At 41.2% G+C, this 18,693-nt stretch overlaps 1 protein-coding gene across 4 annotated transcripts in view; it reads right to left on the bottom strand.

The window, feature by feature from the left end:
• The window catches only part of LOC143646729 (mitogen-activated protein kinase kinase kinase 9-like), a 96,805-nt gene that overhangs the window by 37,956 nt on the left and 40,156 nt on the right, over nt 1-18,693 (bottom strand). For 3 of the 4 annotated variants that reach the window (XM_077115998.1, XM_077116000.1, XM_077115999.1), the window contains exons 5-6: nt 7,629-7,869; nt 6,172-6,352 (exon numbers count right to left, since the gene is read on the bottom strand). In XM_077115998.1, coding sequence (XP_076972113.1) covers nt 7,742-7,869 — 128 coding nt within the window. In that variant the 3' untranslated portion in view covers nt 6,172-6,352; nt 7,629-7,741. Of the gene's footprint in view, nt 1-4; nt 1,317-6,171; nt 6,353-7,628; nt 7,870-18,693 lie in introns of those variants that run through there. The other variant, XM_077116001.1, reaches the window with a different exon arrangement.

The following is an 18,693-nucleotide window of genomic DNA, read 5'->3' on the forward strand; positions in this document are numbered from 1 at the left end:
AAGGGAAAAGGTGACTCTTTAATGCAAACCCACCTAGGCACTCACCATTCTGTGGGTACAAGAGTGATGGTTCCAACACTTTCACACCCTGACACCCACGAGGCAGAGAAAGGGATGAGTGAAGGATGCTGACAGCCGGGACAGGAGCCGGCAAGCCTGTGTATGTTCAGGTGTTGGGCACAGAGCCCCCCAGTCACCCCACAGCCCCCCAGATGGAGGACCATGCCAGGGATGCAGCTGGGGCATCTCCTTGGGCACGAGTCACAGGGACCCTGGTCACATCACAGCCCCCAAGATGGAGGACCCTACCAGGGGTGCAGCATGGGCACCGCCTCACAGCACACATCTGGGCTTCATGCAGACATCCGAGCTCCAACAGCAGGATTCACACTCACACTTTCACGCTCACAGTCCTGGGGCCGTGAGGGGGGGCAGTGAACATGGTGAGGAGGGCAAGGGGCCCTCAAGATGCACAGTGTGGATGGCATGATCTCCCCATCATGAGGCATATCAGCCACACCCTGTGCTGCCCCAACCCAAGGCTGGAGCATCCACCTGGGCCCCGGAGGAGATGGTGAGACAGAAGGGGATGGAGGACGGAAGCACCAGGGCTGCCCCACCAGCAGAGAAAGGGGTGCGGTTTCACAGCCTTGAGACTTGGCACACTTCAGAACTAAGAATGAATAGTTAAGGAGAGAAAACGGAAAAGGAAAATTGATTACAGCAATATTTCTATTTTTAAAACATACTTTATTCTTTATTTCTTTCTTCAACTGGCTCCTTATGGAGATGTCTATACATTACCTGTGATTCTCAAAATTGACCTCCACTGTACTTTATCTTCTTGAATCACCTGTATGTGACATACTGGGAAACCGGGAGAAGCAGAGTTTCTGTTCTGCATAACTCCCCTACTGCATTTCCTGCAAAGCCGAGCCCTGTGAAGAATCTCCTAACAGCCTAGAGGCCACAGGGCCTTAGACCTGTGACCCCTGGGAACAGTGGGGACGGGACAGCTTCACGACCTAACAATCAGCCTGAAGGGCATCCACCTCACCCGAAGTTTTTAAATAGTTTCCAGCATGTAGAAAGGTACACACAGTCATAAGACAGACCCCATGTTCACAAGACCCACCTTCAATGACTCTTCCTATTAGGAGGGACTTGCTTTTTTGTAGACGACTCAGCATCCAGGGTCATGCCTGTAAACACATCTGCTCGGGCCCACTCCCACCAAAAGAAACCTTGATGCAGAGTCTGCTTTCCAGTACGCACACTGCATGCATCTGCTAGCTCGGTCAGTTAGCTTGGATGAACTGCAAAATACACCAAAACGTCACACCTTAAAAAATACTATTTGCAAATGCCTTTTCCGCATCAATCGAGATGATCATATGGTTTTTCTGCTTTGATCTGTTGATATGGTGTATTACATTAATTGATTTTCTTATGTTGAACCATCCTTGCATACCTAGGATGAATCCTACTTAGTCATGATGTATAAGTCTTTTAACATGTTGCTGGATTCGATTTGCTAGAATTTTGTTGAGGATTTTCCTATCTATATTCACTAGAGAGACTGGTGTGTAGTTTTCTTTTAATGTAATATCTTTGTCTGGCTTTGGTACAAGAGTGATGTTGACTTCGTAGAATGAGATGGGTAGATTTCCTTCCTCTTCAATTTTTTTGAAGAGTTTTTACAAGATTGGCACTAATTCTTTCTCGAATATTCGGTAGAATTCACATGTAAAGCCATCTATCTATCTGGTCCTGGACTTTTCTTTTTGGTGAGCTTCTTAATGACTGATTTTATTTCTTGTGATTGGTGTGTTGAGGTCATCTATTTCTTCTCAAGTCAAAGATGGTCATTCATGCCTTTCTAGAAAGTTGTCCATTTCATCCACATTGTCATGTTTATTAGCATAAAGTTGTTCACAGTTTTCTATCATTACTTCCTTTATTTCTGTGGGGTCAGTGGTTATGTCTCCTATTTCATTTCTGATCTTATTTATTTATTTGCAGCCTCTCTCTTCTCCTTTTTGTCAATCTTGCCAAGGGTCCATCAATCTTATGGATTTTCTCATAGAACCAGATTCTGGTATTGTTGATCTTCTCAATTATTTTCTTGTTCTCAATTTCATTTATTTCTGCTCTAAACTTCATTATTTCTTTCCTTTTGCTAGCTTTGGGTTTAGTTTGCTGTTCTTTCTCTACTTCTGAAAATGTTTTAATTTCCCCCTCATTTTTGAAGGACAATTTTGCAGGATGTAGAATTCTTGGTTGGCAGTTTTTCTCATTTAGTAATTTAAATATATCATCTCACTGTCTTCTCGCCTCCCTGGTTTCTGCTGAGAAATCTACACATAGTCTTATTGGGTTTCACCTGTATATGATGGATTGCTTTTCTCTTGCTGCTTTCAAGATTCTCTCTCTCTCTTTGACCTCTGATATTCTGATTAGTAAGTGTCTTGGAGTACGTCTATTTGGATCTATTCTCTTTCGGGTACGCTGCACTTCTTGGATTTGTAATTTCAAGTCTTTCATAAGAGTTGGTAAATTTTCAGTGATAATTTCCTACATTCGTTTTTCTCCTCCTCGTCCCTTTTCTTCTTCTCGGACACCCACAATGCATACATTCGTGTGCTTCATATTGTCATTCAATTCCCTGAGTCCCTGGGAAATGAATTTTCCTTTTTTCCCTATATTTTATTTTTATTGTTGGATTTCAGATGTTCCGTCCTCCCATTCAATAATCCTATCTTCTGGCTCTTGAAATCTACCATTGTAGGTTTCCATTGTTTTTTTCATCTCTTCTACTGTGCCTTTCATTCCTATAAGTTCTGTGATATGTTTTCTTAGACTTTCGATTTCTTCTTTTTCTTCATTCCTTGCCTTCTTTATATCCTCCGTCAATTCACTGATTTGGTTTTTGATGAGGTTTTCCATGTCTGTTCACATGTTCTGAATTAATTGTTTCAATTCCGGTATCTCATTTGAATTGTTGGTTTGTTCCTTTGACTGGGCCATATCTTCAATTTTCCTAGTGTGACTTGTTATTTTTGCTGGCGTGTAGGCATTTAATTACCTTAATCAGTTTATTCTGGAGATTGTTTTCACTTCTTTTACCTAGGGTCATCTTCTTGGATGAATTTGTTGCCTATCTGTTCTTTGACCTTCAATTCAGCTTTTTCTGGACCTCTAGCTTAGGTATTCTTTAACAGAGGAGAATTTTTCAGTTCTTGTTTTCTTGTTTCTTGCCCTGTCTGTATGGTACCTCCCCCCACCCCCCGCCACCCTTAGGACAGTCTACTTAGGTATTATAGACCTCAACTAGATTTTCCAAGACCAAACTGGCCTCCTGTTAGGAAGAAAGAGTCACCCGCGGCTGTTCTCCCTGAGGGTGAGACCCAGCAGGTTGAAAGACTTTCCTGTGAAGTCTCCTGACTCTGATTTTCTTATCCTGCCCAGTATGTGGTGTTTGTCTGCCTGTGAGTGCCATCAGCATAAGGTGATGCACTACTTTAACTCTGGCAGACTCTTGCTGCTAGGGGCATGGTGGAGACAGAGGAGACAGAGGAAGCTTGCTTTAATGGCTTCAAATTACCAAGTCCTGGGGTCTGAATTCCTTGAGAGAGGGATTCTACCTGAACTGGGCCTCACCCCTCCCCTGCAGAAGGTAAGAGCTCCAGACAAGCTCTTAAAGAAGCTTGTTTCTGCCTATGCCTGGGGCAGTTGCAGCCTCAGAAGTCCTGCTGCTGTATCCAAAGGCAGCCAAGCCTCCACAGAAACAGAGCACAAAAACCTCTGTTTCTTTTTTTTCCCATCAGCCCTGCCCACTTAGCACTGGGGCAAAAATGAGTGACCTAGGCTTTGACCAGCTTCACCTGAGCTGGGGACCCATTTTTAGTAGTCAGAATTTGCGAATTAATTCCACATCTGAAGCCAAGTTGCGCTCAGACCCTGCTGCTATAAAGTCCCTTTCCTTTTCCCTCTGGGAAGCAGGCTGTTGGGGAGGGGTGCCAACCACTTTGGCTTGGGGAACTCACGGTTTTGGGGGGACTCGCAGCTGGTCCGGCTGGTACAGGGGTGCACTGTGTGTCTGATCACTGATGTGGCCCCAGGAACTATTCTGTACTGTTCCTGGTTATTTCTGGAAGATGAACTAAATCCCACATGGTGCTAAGCCACTGCCTTGGCTCCTCCTCAATATGCACTATTTTTAAAAAAGGGCTATGATGCAAAGATTCAGAAAACACAGATTCAGTTAACATTACTGAATTCAAGATACCCTTTGTCATTACATATTTTATTCTGTTGACAGATACTAAAATATAAACATTATCTTCCTGAGGTTCTCAAAAACCTTTGGAATTAAAGGTCTTTACTTGCGATTTTATGTCAATAAGAATTGAGAATCACAAAAGTTACATCATAAATTTTGAAGTGTTTCAAAAGTTTACAAGGGCGAATTTACATATGGAGGAAGAAAATGCCAAAAGTTAATATTTTCTAATGCAAAATAAAATTAAACTTAATACCAAAGCAGGAAATACCTTTAAATGAAGCAGAACCACCGAACCCATTGGAATTTATAGCCACCTTGCAAATCTTATCTGGAATCGTGCTACTGTTAACAATATCAAGGGATTCAGGGTAACTGAGTTTCTCAGACTGGGCTCAACTCCATCCTAGTCAGGGTTCAAAGGACAGACTAGCTCTTGCTCCTACAGAATGTAGTATAGAAGAGACACTTCCATCCCATGAAGGTTCAATCACTGAAGTCATTCAAAGCTTAGGTAGTGTGTTCTACATATCTGAATTTTCCATCCCAAAGTTATTTAACTGGTTTCTGAAGCTTGGCTTCAGATAGTCCATTTTTTATGAAACAGTTATTTTCACCTTCAGCCAAAATCTGTCATAGGGAAAGACAGACTTTGAATAGGAAATCTTAGTATTCAAAGGATTACCCAGGCCATTTACAGACTCAAGGCACCTGTAAGCAGGGATCTAAAGCCTAATATTCAATCTCACATGCCCTTAAGAAAGTCACTAAAAAAGGCAGCCAGGGCGAGGGGTGGGGTGGGGTGCTGCTTACCTTCACACTTAGGGAAGTCTAAGTTCTAGACACTCACACCAAGAACAAGAATATAAACCACTATGGCCATTCTTCAGGTATAGAAACAAAATTGCCTGAGAAGCTGAGAATAGTCATCACCACAGCTAATATTCATGTATGCTCATGATGAGCCAGGCAATCTAGGCACTTCACAAATGTGGATTTATGTAGTCACCACATCAACTTTATAAGATGGGGACTAGTTTTATCCCACTTTTGTAGATGAGGAAACTGAAGCAGAGGATCACAATCATGGAATAGTGGAGGCAAGATTCACTCCCAGGAAGTCTTGGAGTCAGAACGATGGGCCTGAGAAGAGCTGGGACCTAGGATAATTTAACTCCTATGCCACAAGGCCACAAACAGAACACAAGCACAAGCAAGGTATCAAGGCATGCACTGTGCTTTGTTCAGAGAGGGCACATACACATGTCAGTGCAGCTACGGTAGGAGACCTGAAAGAAGCACTGGTGCCCTAGAGTACATCCTACTGTACTGCCAGGCCAGGTTTATTGTGCTGGCCCCTGCTTCAGCATGATTCTCTAGCAAGGGAGTCCTCTGATCCCTCTCTTGAACAGACCTTTTAAGAGGCAGAGCCAGGTATAAGTAGCATACTCAGCCAGAATACTTATACCTGGTCAATACCTGGGCTGCTCACCACTTTCAGTGGGACACCTATAGGGGCTGGCAAACTACAGTTGCTGGGCCAAACTTGCCCAACACCTGTTTCTATGAATGAAGTTTTACTGGACAAGCTCAGCCATCTACACACTGTCCACGGTCCATGGCTGCTTTTGCATTAAACCAATAGAGTTGATTAGTTGTGAAAGAGACCCTATAGCCTGAAAAGCCTAAAATATTTTTCACCATCTGGCCCATTAGAGAAAAGTTTGCTGATCTCTGTATTAAAAAGTTCCAGAGAACAGAGACTGGAAAATTCTGCTGTAAAAGTCAGGTGATTTCTCAGAAAGCACTAAAACACCCAACATAGATAAAGGTATTTTAAGTGCATCCATTTTTCAGTGAGAAAGAACTTCACATCATCTGGCACTTACCCTTCATCTCCTGAGGCAAGTTCCTTCTGACCAAGTGTACTTGGACCCTATGTCCGTCCCTTCTTCTCTGGGGCTCTCTTTTCGTCCTCCTCACCTTCCTCCTTAGGAGTGACTGAGCTGCGCCCTCAAGTTTTGCTGCTTTCACCCGGTATCACTGTGAATTACAAAGGATGGGTGGGATCTGGAAAAAGACACACAGAGCCCTCCTCAGATTAATCTCTACTCCGCCAGATGAACACACACATTTGGAGCTGCAGGGAAAAAGTTAGACTTCATAAAAAAAAAAACCTCTGCACCCAAGTAGAGCTTTTCAGGAAAGTAATGGAGGTCTCAGCCACCAATCATTTATGTTTCTAAAAGCACACAGAAAAACTTCCTAAATTTTCCTAAGTTCAATGCAAACCTGAAGTTCAGACCAAGAGTTCCAAACAGATCTGACTTAAGCAACTTATTCTGTTGGGTGGACTGGGAAGGTAACGGTGGGTGATGAGAAGAGAAGTGGGAGAGGACAAGAGAAGGGGTGAAGAAAGATAGGAAGTGCAAAAGTGCAACAGAAGAAAGGTCTGGAAACAAAGAAAATGAGGAGTCCAAGGTGAAGGAGAAGAAAGTCAAGAGTAGGAGGTGATGGGAAAAGAACAGGTCTAGAGAAATGCAAAACAAAAGAGAAAAGGAGCATTGACATGGATACCTTAGAGTAACAGTCAAAACCTCAAGGACCAGGCTTATATGTAAACTGGGTGGAGGGAACCAGTTACCATCAAACAGGAAGCTGAGGTGACTGAGGCAAAATTTAGAACATATGAAAGTGCCCATCAGTTCCAGTCAACTGTGGACACATGTAAAAGACCACAGTGATCTGATTTGATCTTTCAACAAAAGCCATAAATACTGTTTTTTTTTTTTACATGGGTAGGCACCAGGAATTGAATCCAGGTCTCCAGCATGGCAGGCAAGAACTCTACCTATGGAGCCATCATGGCCTGTCCCTGTTTTTTTTTAATTTAATTTTTTTTTCCTTATATTTTGGTGAAATCTCTCTATCTAACTTTAAATTAGGAAAACTATTTCTCTAATTTATTTTGCTGTTTATTTTTTTATACTGCAATAAAAGCAAAATTGGTCCAGATTCAGCTGACCATAATAAGTATTTAGCACGTTTCTTCAGGACTCAGACTTTGCAAAAGCCCTTCCCTGGGAAGGGCAGACAAAAGAAAAACAATGATGCCCCAAATATGGGAGAGGGCATACCTGGGCCCCAGGCCAGGGTACCAACCTGTATCGACACAAGACACTAGATTCCAAATCACTTTGTAAACCAGCTGAGCTAACACTGATACCCCCAAAACGCTTTGCTGATATCTGACTAAGAATAACAGGTGGAGAAGACCACAGTAAAGTTAATGGAGAGAGACAAGGGGAAAGGCTAAGGATATGCGTAAATATGTACACATATATACCTGCTGTCGAGTACAGGTGGCAGAAGTTATGGATGGAGCAAGTCTGGACCCGCTGGTAGCTGGACAGAGCAGACACCTGGTGTGTTCTGACCCCAGCTAATTTAGGAAATAGTCTAACACTGGATGGTGCGATGGCAAAGAATGATAGTGGGGCCTGCAGGAAGACTAGAGCGGCTGCTGATCAGACTTTTCCTTTTGTCCATGGATGGAGATGCCTGCATCGTCAACTTGTGCTGGAAATCTGCTTAAGGAAAGACAAACAGACAGATAGCATGTGCACTTGAATTTTCCCATAATGAAATTCACGTAAGAAAACTGACAGGCCTGAAAAGCTCACTGTTCACCTGGAAAATATTCAGTCCCAGAATCATCTTTTTCCCAAAAGGACACGGAAGATAGAGATATGGAAAGGAGCAAAATTCATTTTCTGAGTGACCTCTCATTACACAGTCTTCAGAAAGCTGTCTACAGAATACAGACTTACAGGTTATATATGACGATATATCTAGAACAGGTTTTTAGACAATGAGACCTTGTAGATTATTCTAGAAAATTTAACTTCAAATTCTCTATTTCATATAATGTAGTACTTTGCCCTCTTTTCTCAGGGAACAAAGCAAGTGGACTGATGCTTCTTACTGAGTGGGGGCACAGGTGGGTATTAAGAACTAGTCCTTCGTGAGAACAACCTAAAGAAATGAGGGAGACGGTCCAAACTCTGATATTTTCCAAAGGCAGTTATGGTACAGCAGAAAGAATGTAGAACTTAAGGACATTAAACCAGGGTTTGTGTTTAGCTCTGAATTTCTGAGTTTCAGTTTCCTCATCTGTCCAATAACAACAGCTGTTTGTCTGCACCTGGGTCTCCCCACTAAGCTGTATTCCCAGCATCCGGCAATATACTCAACACATGTTACATGCTCAAGAGGTGCTTAAAGACTCCAGATTGTCTGAAAAGAAAAAGATATGCGACAAGGATATCAAAAAACACATCCATGAATGCATTCACTGAATTTCAGTGAATTAATTCCGTTGTCTATACTTAAGCTACCACTGAAACCCAATCACTGCTGTTCCCATCATGCTATTTTTCCTTAGCTCCTTATACTTCAAATAAGCTTGCTTCCTTGGGTCTTATGTATCAAAACACAAGTTAACATTTTTATCTATACAAACATACACTTAAACACTCACCTTCTTCAATGGGTGCACTATACGCCACAAAGATTCTAATTCATAGCTTCATATTTCTTCGCATTTTTCCAAGGCTGTACAAGCCAAAAATGTACATTTTTTTTTCAGCCAATGTGTTACTAAAGGTTATGTGTAAATCAAAGCCCTATGAGTCGACACAGTGTACCCCAGTCTGGACTGGCTGGACCAGCTGCGAGACTCTGCTGCGGTGAGCTCCCCGAGCAGCGCACGCTTCCCCGGACCGCGGCAGCTGGTGACAGGCGCCCCTCCCTCCCTCCTTCCCGGAACGGCTGAGAGTATCAGAGAGGTAAGTTTCCCAAGCTGCGGTGGCCGGTGGCCGGCACCGCTCTTTCACACACGGCTTCCCAGACCGGCTACGAGTCTCGGATCAGTGGGTTCCCGAAGCCGCGGCGGCAGGCAACTGACATCCCTACCCCGTGGGTGGCTTCCCATCTAGCGGCGAGTCTCGGATAGGCGAGTTCCCCGGGCCAGGACGGCTGGCGGTGGGTGCCCCTTTCCCACAGGCGGCTGCACGGAGGGAGAGGAGGGAGTTCTCGACAGTGGCAGGGACTGGGTCCAACCAAACACCAAGAGTGGCATTAATAAAGGAGCCACAACATCTTTTGCTGATGGAACCCACTGACAGACAAGCACCACATACTGGGCAGGATAAAAAAAACAGAGCCCAGAGACTTCACAGGAAAATCTTTCAACCTGCTGGGTCTCACACTCAGGGAAATCTGATTCAATGTCCAGATGCCAGCAAAAAATAACAAATCACACCAGGAAAATTGAAGATATGGCCCAGTCAAAGAAACAAACCAATACTTCAAATGAGATACAGGAGCTGAGACAACTAATTCTGAATATACAAACAGAAATGGAAAACCTCTTCAAAAACCAAATCAATAAATTGAGGGAGGACATGAAGAAGGCATGGGATGAACAAAAAGAAGAAATGGAAAGTCTGAAAAAACAAATCACAGAACTTATGGGAATGAAAGATACAGTAGAAGACATAAAAAAAAAACAATGGAAACCTACAATGGTAGATTTCAAGAGACAGAGGTTAGAATTAGTGAACTGGAGGATGGAACCTCTGAAATTCAAAAAGAAACAGAAACTATAGGGAAAAGAATGGAAAAATTTGAGCAGGGCTCAGGGAATTGAATGATAATATGAAGCGCACAAATATACGCGTTCTGGGTGTCCCACAAGGAGAAGAGAAGGGAAAAGGAGGAGAAAAACTAATGGAAGAAATTATCACTGAAAATTTCCCAACTCTTATGAAAGACCTAAAATTACAGATCCAAGAAGTGTAGCGCACCCCAAAGTGAATAGATCCAAATAGGTGTTCTCCAAGACACTTACTAGTTAGAATGTTAGAGGACAAAGAGAAAGAGAGAATCTTGAAAGCAGCAAGAGAAAAACAATCCATCACATACAAGGGAAACCCAATAAGACTATGTGTAGATTTCTTAGCAGAAACCATGGAGGCAAGAAGACAGTGGGATGATATATTTAAATTACTAAAAGAGAAAAATTGCCAACCAGGAATTCTATATCCAGCAAAATTGTGCTTCAAAAACGAGGGAGAAATTAAAACATTCTCAGACAAAAACTCACTGAGAGAATTTGTGACCAAGAGACCAGCTCTGCAAGAAATACTAAAGGGAGGACTAGAGTCAGATATGAAAAGACAGAAGAGAGAGATGTGGAGAAGAGTATAGAAAGAAGGAAAATTTGATATGATATATATAATACAAAAGGCAAAATGGTAGAGGAAAGTATTACCCAAACAGTAACAACACTAAATGTTAACGGACTGAATTCCACAATCAAAAGACAGAGACTGGCAGAATGGATTAAAAAACAGGATCCTTCTATATGCTGTCTACAGGAAACACATCTTAGACCCAAAGATAAACATAGGTTGAAAGTGAAAGGTTGGGAAAAGATATTTCATGCAAATAACAACCAGAAAAGAGCAGGTGTAGCTATACTAATATCCAACAAATTAGACTTCAAATGTAAAACAGTTAAAACAGACAAAGAAGGATACTATCTACTAATAAAAGGAACAATTAAACAAGAAGACATAACAATCATAAATATTTACGCACCGAATCAGAATGCCCCAAAATACATGACAAATACACTGCAAATACTGAAAAGGGAAATAGACACATCTACGATAATACTTGGAGACTTCAATTGCCCACTCTCATCAATGGACAGAACATCTAGACAGAATCAACAAAGAAATAGAGAATTTGAATATTACAATAAATGAGCTAGACTTAACAGACATTTATAGGACATTACACCCCACAACAGCAGGATACACCTTCTTCTCAAGTGCTCATGGATCATTCTCAAAGATAGACCATATGCTGGGCCACAAAGCAAGTCTCAACAAATTTAAAAAGATTGAAATCATACACAACACTTTCTCGGATCATAAAGGAATAAAGTTGGAAATCAATAATAGGCAGAGCGCTAGAAAATTCACAAATACGTGGAGGCTCAACAACACACTCTTAAACAATGAGTGGGTCAAGGAAGAAATTACAAGAGAAATTAGAAAATATCTCGAGGCGAATGAAAATGAAAACACAACATATCAAAACCTATGGGACACAGCAAAGGCAGTGCTAAGAGGGAAACTTACTGCCCTAAATGTCTACATCAGAAAAGAAGAAAGGGCAAAAATTCGGGAATTAACTGTCCACTTGGAAGAACTGGAGAAAGAACAGCAAACTAACCCCAAAGCAAGCAAAAGGAAAGAAATAACAAGGATTAGAGCAGAAATAAATGAAATTGAGAACATGAAAACAATAAAGAAAATCAGTAAGACCAGAAGTTGGTTCTATGAGAAAATCAACAAGATTGATGGGCCCTTAGCAAGACTGACAAAAAGAAGAAGAGAGAGGATGCAAATAAATAGGATCAGAAATGGAAGAGGAGACATAACTACTGACCTCACAGAAATAAAGGAGGTAATAACAGGATACTATGAACAACTTTACGCTAATAAATACAACAATTTAGATGAAATGGACGGGTTCCTGGAAAGACATGAACAACCAACTTTGACGCAACAAGAAATAGATGACCTCAACAAACCAATCACAAGTAAAGAAATTCAATCAGTTATTCAAAAGCTTCCTAAAAAGAAAAGTCCAGGACCAGATGGCTTCACATGTGAATTCTATCAAACATTTCAGAAAGAATTAGTACCAACTCTCCTCAAACTCTTCAAAAAAATTGAAGTGGAGGGAAAACTACCTAATTCATTCTATGAAACCAACATCGCCCTCATACCAAAACCAGGCAAAGATATTACAAAAAAAGAAAACTACAGACCAATCTCTCTAATGAATATAGATGCAAAAATCCTCAACAAAATTCTAGCAAATCGAATCCAGCAACACATTAAAAGAATTATACATCATGACCAAGTAAGATTCATCCCAGGTATGCAAGGATGGTTCAACATAAGAAAATCAATTAATGTAATACACCATATCAACAAATCAAAGCAGAAAAATCACATGATCATCTCAATTGATGCAGAGAAGGCATTCGACAAGATTCAACATCCTTTCCTGTTGAAAACACTTCAAAAGATAGGAATACAAGGGAACTTCCTTAAAATGATAGAGGGAATATATGAAAAACCCACAGCTAATATCATCCTCAATGGGGAAAAATTGAAAACGTTCCCCCTAAGATCAGGAACAAGACAAGGATGTCCATTATCACCACTATTATTCAACATCGTGTTGGAGGTTCTAGCCAGAGCAATTAGACAAGAAAAAGAAATACAAGGCATCAAAATTGGAAAGGAAGAAGTAAAACTATCACTGTTTGCAGACGATATGATACTATACGTCAAAAGCCCGGAAAAATCCACAACAAAACTACTAGAGCTAATAAATGAGTACAGCAAAGTAGCAGGTTACAAGATCAACATTCAAAAATCTGTAGCATTTCTATACACTAGTAATGAACAAGCTGAGGGGGAATCAAGAAACAAATCTCATTTACAATTGCAACTAAAAGAATAAAATACCTAGGAATAAATTTAACTAAAGAGACAAAAAACCTACACAAAGAAAACTACAAAAAACTGTTAAAAGAAATCACAAAAGACCTAAATAGATGGAAGGGCATACCATGTTCATGGATTGGAAGACTAAATATAGTTAAGATGTCAATCCTACCTAAATTGATTTACAGATTCAATGCAATACCAATCAAAATCCCAACAAATTATTTTTCAGAAATAGAAAAACCAATAAGCAAATTTATCTGGAAGGGCAGGGTGTCCCGAATTGCTACAAGTATCCTGAGGAAAAAAAACGAAGCTGGAGGTCTCACGCTGCTGGACTTTAAGGCATATTATGAAGCCACAGTGGTCAAAAGAGCATGGTACTGGCATAAAGATAGATATATCGACCAATGGAATCGAACAGAGTGCTCAGATATAGACTCTCTCATCTATGGACATTTGATCTTTGATAAGGCAGTCAAGCCAACTCACCTGGGACAGAACAGTCTCTTCAATAAATGGTGCCTAGAGAACTGGATATCCATATGCAAAAGAATGAAAGAAGACCCATATCTCACACCCTATACAAAAGTTAACTCAAAATGGATCAAAGATCTAAACATTAGGTCTAAGACCATAAAACAGTTAGAGGTAAATGTAGGGAGATATCTTATGAAACTTACAATTGGAGGCGGTTTTATGGACCTTAAACCTAAACCAAGAGCACTGAAGAAAGAAAGAAAGAAATGGGAGCTCCTCAAAATTAAACACTTTTGTGCATCAAAGAACTTCATCAAGAAAGTAGAAAGACAGCCTACACAATGGGAGACAATATTTGGAAACGACATATCAGATAAAGGTCTAGTATCCAGTATTTATAAAGAGATTGTCCAACTCAACAACAAAAAGACAGCCAATCCAATTACAAAATGGGAAAAAGACTTGAACAGACACCTCTCAGAAGAGGAAATACAAATGGCCAAAAGGCACATGAAGAGATGCTCAATGTCCCTGGCCATTAGAGAAATGCAAATCAAAACCACAATGAGATATCATCTCACACCCACCAGAATGGCCATTATCAACAAAACAGAAAATGACAAGTGCTGGAGAGGATGTGCAGAAAGAGGCACACTTATCCACTGTTGGTGGGAATGTCAAATGGTGCAACCACTGTGGAAGGCAGTTTGGCGGTTCCTCAAAAAGCTGAATATAGAATTGCCATACGACCCAGCAATACCATTGCTAGGTATCTATTCAGAGGACTTAAGGGCAAAGACACAAACGGACATTTGCACACCAATGTTTATAGCAGCATTATTTACAATTGCGAAGAGATGGAAACAGCCAAAATGTCCATCAACAGACGAGTGGCTAAACAAACTGTGGTATATACATACGATGGAATATTATGCAGCTTTAAGACAGAATAAACTTATGACGCATGTAATAACATGGATGGACCTAGAGAACATTATGCTGAGTGAGACTAGCCAAAAACTAAAGGACAAATACTGTATGGTCCCACTGATGTGAACCGACATTAGAGAATAAACTTGCAATATGTCATTCATAACAGAGACCATCAGGAGATAGAAATAGGGTAAGATAATGGGTAATTGGAGCTGAAGGGATACAGACTGTGCAACAAGACTGGATACAAAAACTCAGAAATGGACAGCACAATACTACCTAATTGTAATTATGTTAAAACACTGAATGAAGCTGCATCTGAGGTATAGTTTTTTTTTTTTTTTCTATTATCGTTTTATTTCTTTTTCTGTTGTCTATTTCTTTTTCTAAATCGATGCAAATGTACTAAGAAACGATAAATATGCATCTGTGATATTAAGAATTACTAACTGTATATGTAGAATGGAATGATTTCTAAATGTTGTGTTAGTTAATTATTTTAATTAATTAAAAAAAAAAGTCCTATGAGTCAAACATGAACTCAACTGCATTCAGAGAACTAGTCATTTAAATAAACCTTGACATGAGCTATTCTGCAAAGCCAAGATTTCTCCTGTCTCACATATACACACCTTCAAATCTGCAAACTGCCACCCCACCCCACCCAGTCACATGCTTCCTTCTCCAAGTTTGCCTAGAAGGGAAGGTGCCTATGTGAGCAGCCATGCTTCTAGCAGCCTGGACCATACTCACCTATCAGTTCACTCTCTGTGTTCAGTCACAGTCACTAAAGCCCCTAAAGTGGGCAAGATTTTCAGCAGGCCAGCGTCTTTCTACGGAACAGAATGGCCGATTTCAACAAAGGTCCATTTTGAAAACCTAGGTCTTATGTTTCCAAAAGCTCAGTCTCCACTATTGGAACAGAGTAGGTAGGGATCCTTGCCCACACCAAGCCCTTGCCCCACCCCACAACCAGGCTCTCTGTTCTCACATCCAGCAGGCTCCTGGCCACTGACCAGAGGGAAGGCTGATGCAGTTGCCATCCTTGAGCTTCAACCGGCTCTCCCTGCACTTGCCCTTGCGTTTTTTCACTCAGGGGCTTCTCCTGGCACAGCTGGTGGATGATGATGCTCAGCTCCCACTCCAGGATGTCGATCTCCCACTCAGCTAGTTCCTGCTGCCTGTCACAGCAGCTCTTCTAGGTTCTTATGCAGGAGCGTGGCCCACATCAGTTCCTCCTCCCAGGTATGGAGCTCCTACAGAACAGGTGGGAACCATCAGAGAGAAGTGTGACACTGACTGCACAGCAGTTAGGGGTAAGGCCAGAGAGCCCCAGAGGGCAAGTGCTCGTGGCAACCTGAGGGACTGGCCAGGCCCTGCAGAACTTGTCCTAGGTGCTCCATGCTCCAAGTCTCCAGTGGAGAGAGGAGGCGGGTACTTAACTGATCAATGACCCCCAACCAACATGGATGGTGGGGAAAGGAAGGCACAACACAGGCACACTGAGGATGCAGCCAGAGTAGTGAAAGCCACAGGCCAACCCCTAGAGAGGGAAGCTGCGAGTTTCCAGCTACTCCTTGAAACTTGTTTAAAACTGCCTGTGGCTGAAAACTATAGTCATGTATTTGAACTCCACAGTCTTAGTTCTATTTTACTTTTTTTCATTTTATAAAGGATTAAAAAAAAGACACCAGGACCAAATTAATGTGATTTAACTTAAAATATGTCCACTGCAAATGAATCACCCTCCAGGCATCGCCTAACATTCAAATAAAAACAAATATATTTTCAGGGTGGCTGTTCAAGAAGTATGTCAGGCATGCCATCTAAATCTTTGTTTATTTGGTGAATAAGTCCACTGAGGAACGTGGTTTTAACTTTCATCTGGTCCGAAAGGATAATAATTTGCTCTGGAAAGATTGTGAGAGCACAGCAAGAAGAGAGAACATTCTCTGAAGTCTTTGCCAAAACCAAACTCACCTGCTGTGCCACCACACACCCCTGAAATGAACCTTCAATGAACATGTCAAATGTCATCCAGAGCAGGCTATGCCTCTGCAGCAATTCAAGACAGCGAGACAGAGAATCTCAAAAATTGCAGACAGAGAACTCTCTTTTCCTTCTCAGAAGGAGAGCAGGAGCCACAAATCTGGAGGAGTACAAGTGGGGCAAAAATCGCATTTGGAATCCCATATTCTGAGCCAAGAATGCTCCTTCCCACTCTGCTCTGAGAATGGGGGTGGAAGCATACAGGTGGGAAGATCCTCTTTTCAGTTTCTCCTTTATCCTTCTGCATGAATTTATAAACGAACACAGCACTGGTTCTCAGCAAGAGGGTGGGGAGTATGGAATCACAAAAACAGGAGAGAAAACAGGAAAGAGAACAAAGGATGTGTATAAAATTTTAAAACCCAGAATACAAACTATTAACACTAGTTCCCCTTTGTGGGACTGAAGTGAGATGGGAGTTGGAGGCTAAGTCTTAAGAGGACTTAATGTCATTAACCAGAGACCCACACCTAAAAAGCAGGACGTTCCTTTCAATAAAGGCAGGACACCCTCCAAATCCTCGGTTTCCCTACTTTCGCCATTGAGAATGAAAACATTTGGAAGATGAGGAAAAATTATTCTTAGTTGGATGATTTTGTTGCCTAACAGAGAAAGTGAAAAGTTCAAGCTAATCTCAACCTTCCAAAGTTCTCCTCTCCCATGTACTCAAGTCTAAGGGATAGTGGTTTGGTTCTAACTAGACTTTTTCCTCAATAAGCTCAAACCCAGCCCAGAGACCAATGCATTCTCACAATACTTAGAAGCAGTAGTTTGAGCCAAGCTGAAGAATAAGCTGAATCACACAGTAAACTAGGAGGTTTCTGGAGTACTCGTCTATGGCACGATATACCTAGAAGACCTTCAAACATGGTAAACTCCATACTTGTGAAACACCTAAATGGGAGTCAATAGTATGCAAACCACATCTCCCATATATAGAATGATTTAAGAGGTTCCTTTCTATAGAGAAAGGTCATATATATCTCACTTTCGTTTGTTGAACTTCAAGCCTTATAACGGAAAAACATCCTAGCAAGAGCTCTGGAATAAACTGCCTGAATTCAGGTCCCAGCTTCACTATCATTAACTGTGTGGCCGTGGGCAAATTAATCAGAGAATCATATGTCATAGGAAATGCACAGCGCCGAAACAACAGAGTTGCATTATATAAGATAATTAACCCATTACATAAGAATTACTTCGAGCATAACCTATACAGTACATGCTTAGAAAATAGCACATAGTATACTAATGTTAGCTATAGTGAGAAAAGATTTGACTTTTCCTAGTACTTAGTAACAAAATTCAACTTTTCTTATTGGCTAGTTTCCCTATAACTTCACTTATCAAAAGAAAGGTAACCAAGAATCAGTGATTCAGCAATTAACAACAACAAAAAAAAGTCATCAAATCAGGGGGTTCTTCTAGTTGGAATAGTACTAGATATAGGAACAATCTCTTTGAATGAATCATTCTGTTTAACAGTCAGTACAGGTCCACCCACCAGGACCCATAATGATTCATTATAAGCTCAACTCCAGCCCCTGCAGGATATTCACAACTTGAAAAAGAGACCTGTGTGTAGGACTGCTATGGTGTATGAGTCTCATCTCTTCAAATCTGCTCCAGAAATTATTTTCAAACAATTTGTTAGGGGAATGACAATGCCTACTGGAAAGAACATAGGATTTGGAATCAGACGGCCCAGGTGTGAGGCTCTGCTTCCTCGCTTACTAGCGATACGATGTTAGGAAAGTCACTGGCCTTCAGCTATGAGACAGAAGCAGAATGACATCTGCCCTACATATTGGTGGCCATAAGAATCAGAGACCTTTCAAGTGAAAGGAATGGCAAACCATAAAGCCATATACAATTTTAACAACCAATATTACTATAGTGCTATTAGCTTACTAAATTCCCATAGTGGGGAGTGAGGAGGAAAAGAGGAGGCTAGCCACATCTGTATGAACATCCCTTGAATCCCCAGCTATGGTCTCACCTGCCCCTGAAACATGAGCAATGTAATTGCATGTGGTTAGCTTCACCTGTGTAGTTGCTGACTGCTAGCTAGACACCAAGGGACTTAAGAACTAGAACTAGTCAGGAAATGGTCAACAAAACAAAAAGGCAGGCATAGGCTAGGCGTTTCTGAACTCTCATGTTTGGCTGGGCTTGGCCTTTTCATGAAATCATGAAAAATGTCCATTTTAGACCTATGTTTTTTTCTAGCTCATACTCTGCTTCTGATTCTGATACCAAAAGACTAAAGCAGGATATTATGATAACTATTCTTCTCAATATTGGAGCAATCCTCTATCCAGTCAACTATCATCTAGTAGTCCAATATAGAACCAT

Source organism: Tamandua tetradactyla, chromosome 9 (genome assembly GCF_023851605.1).
Source record: "Tamandua tetradactyla isolate mTamTet1 chromosome 9, mTamTet1.pri, whole genome shotgun sequence".
Classification (NCBI taxonomy): Eukaryota; Metazoa; Chordata; class Mammalia; order Pilosa; family Myrmecophagidae; genus Tamandua; species Tamandua tetradactyla.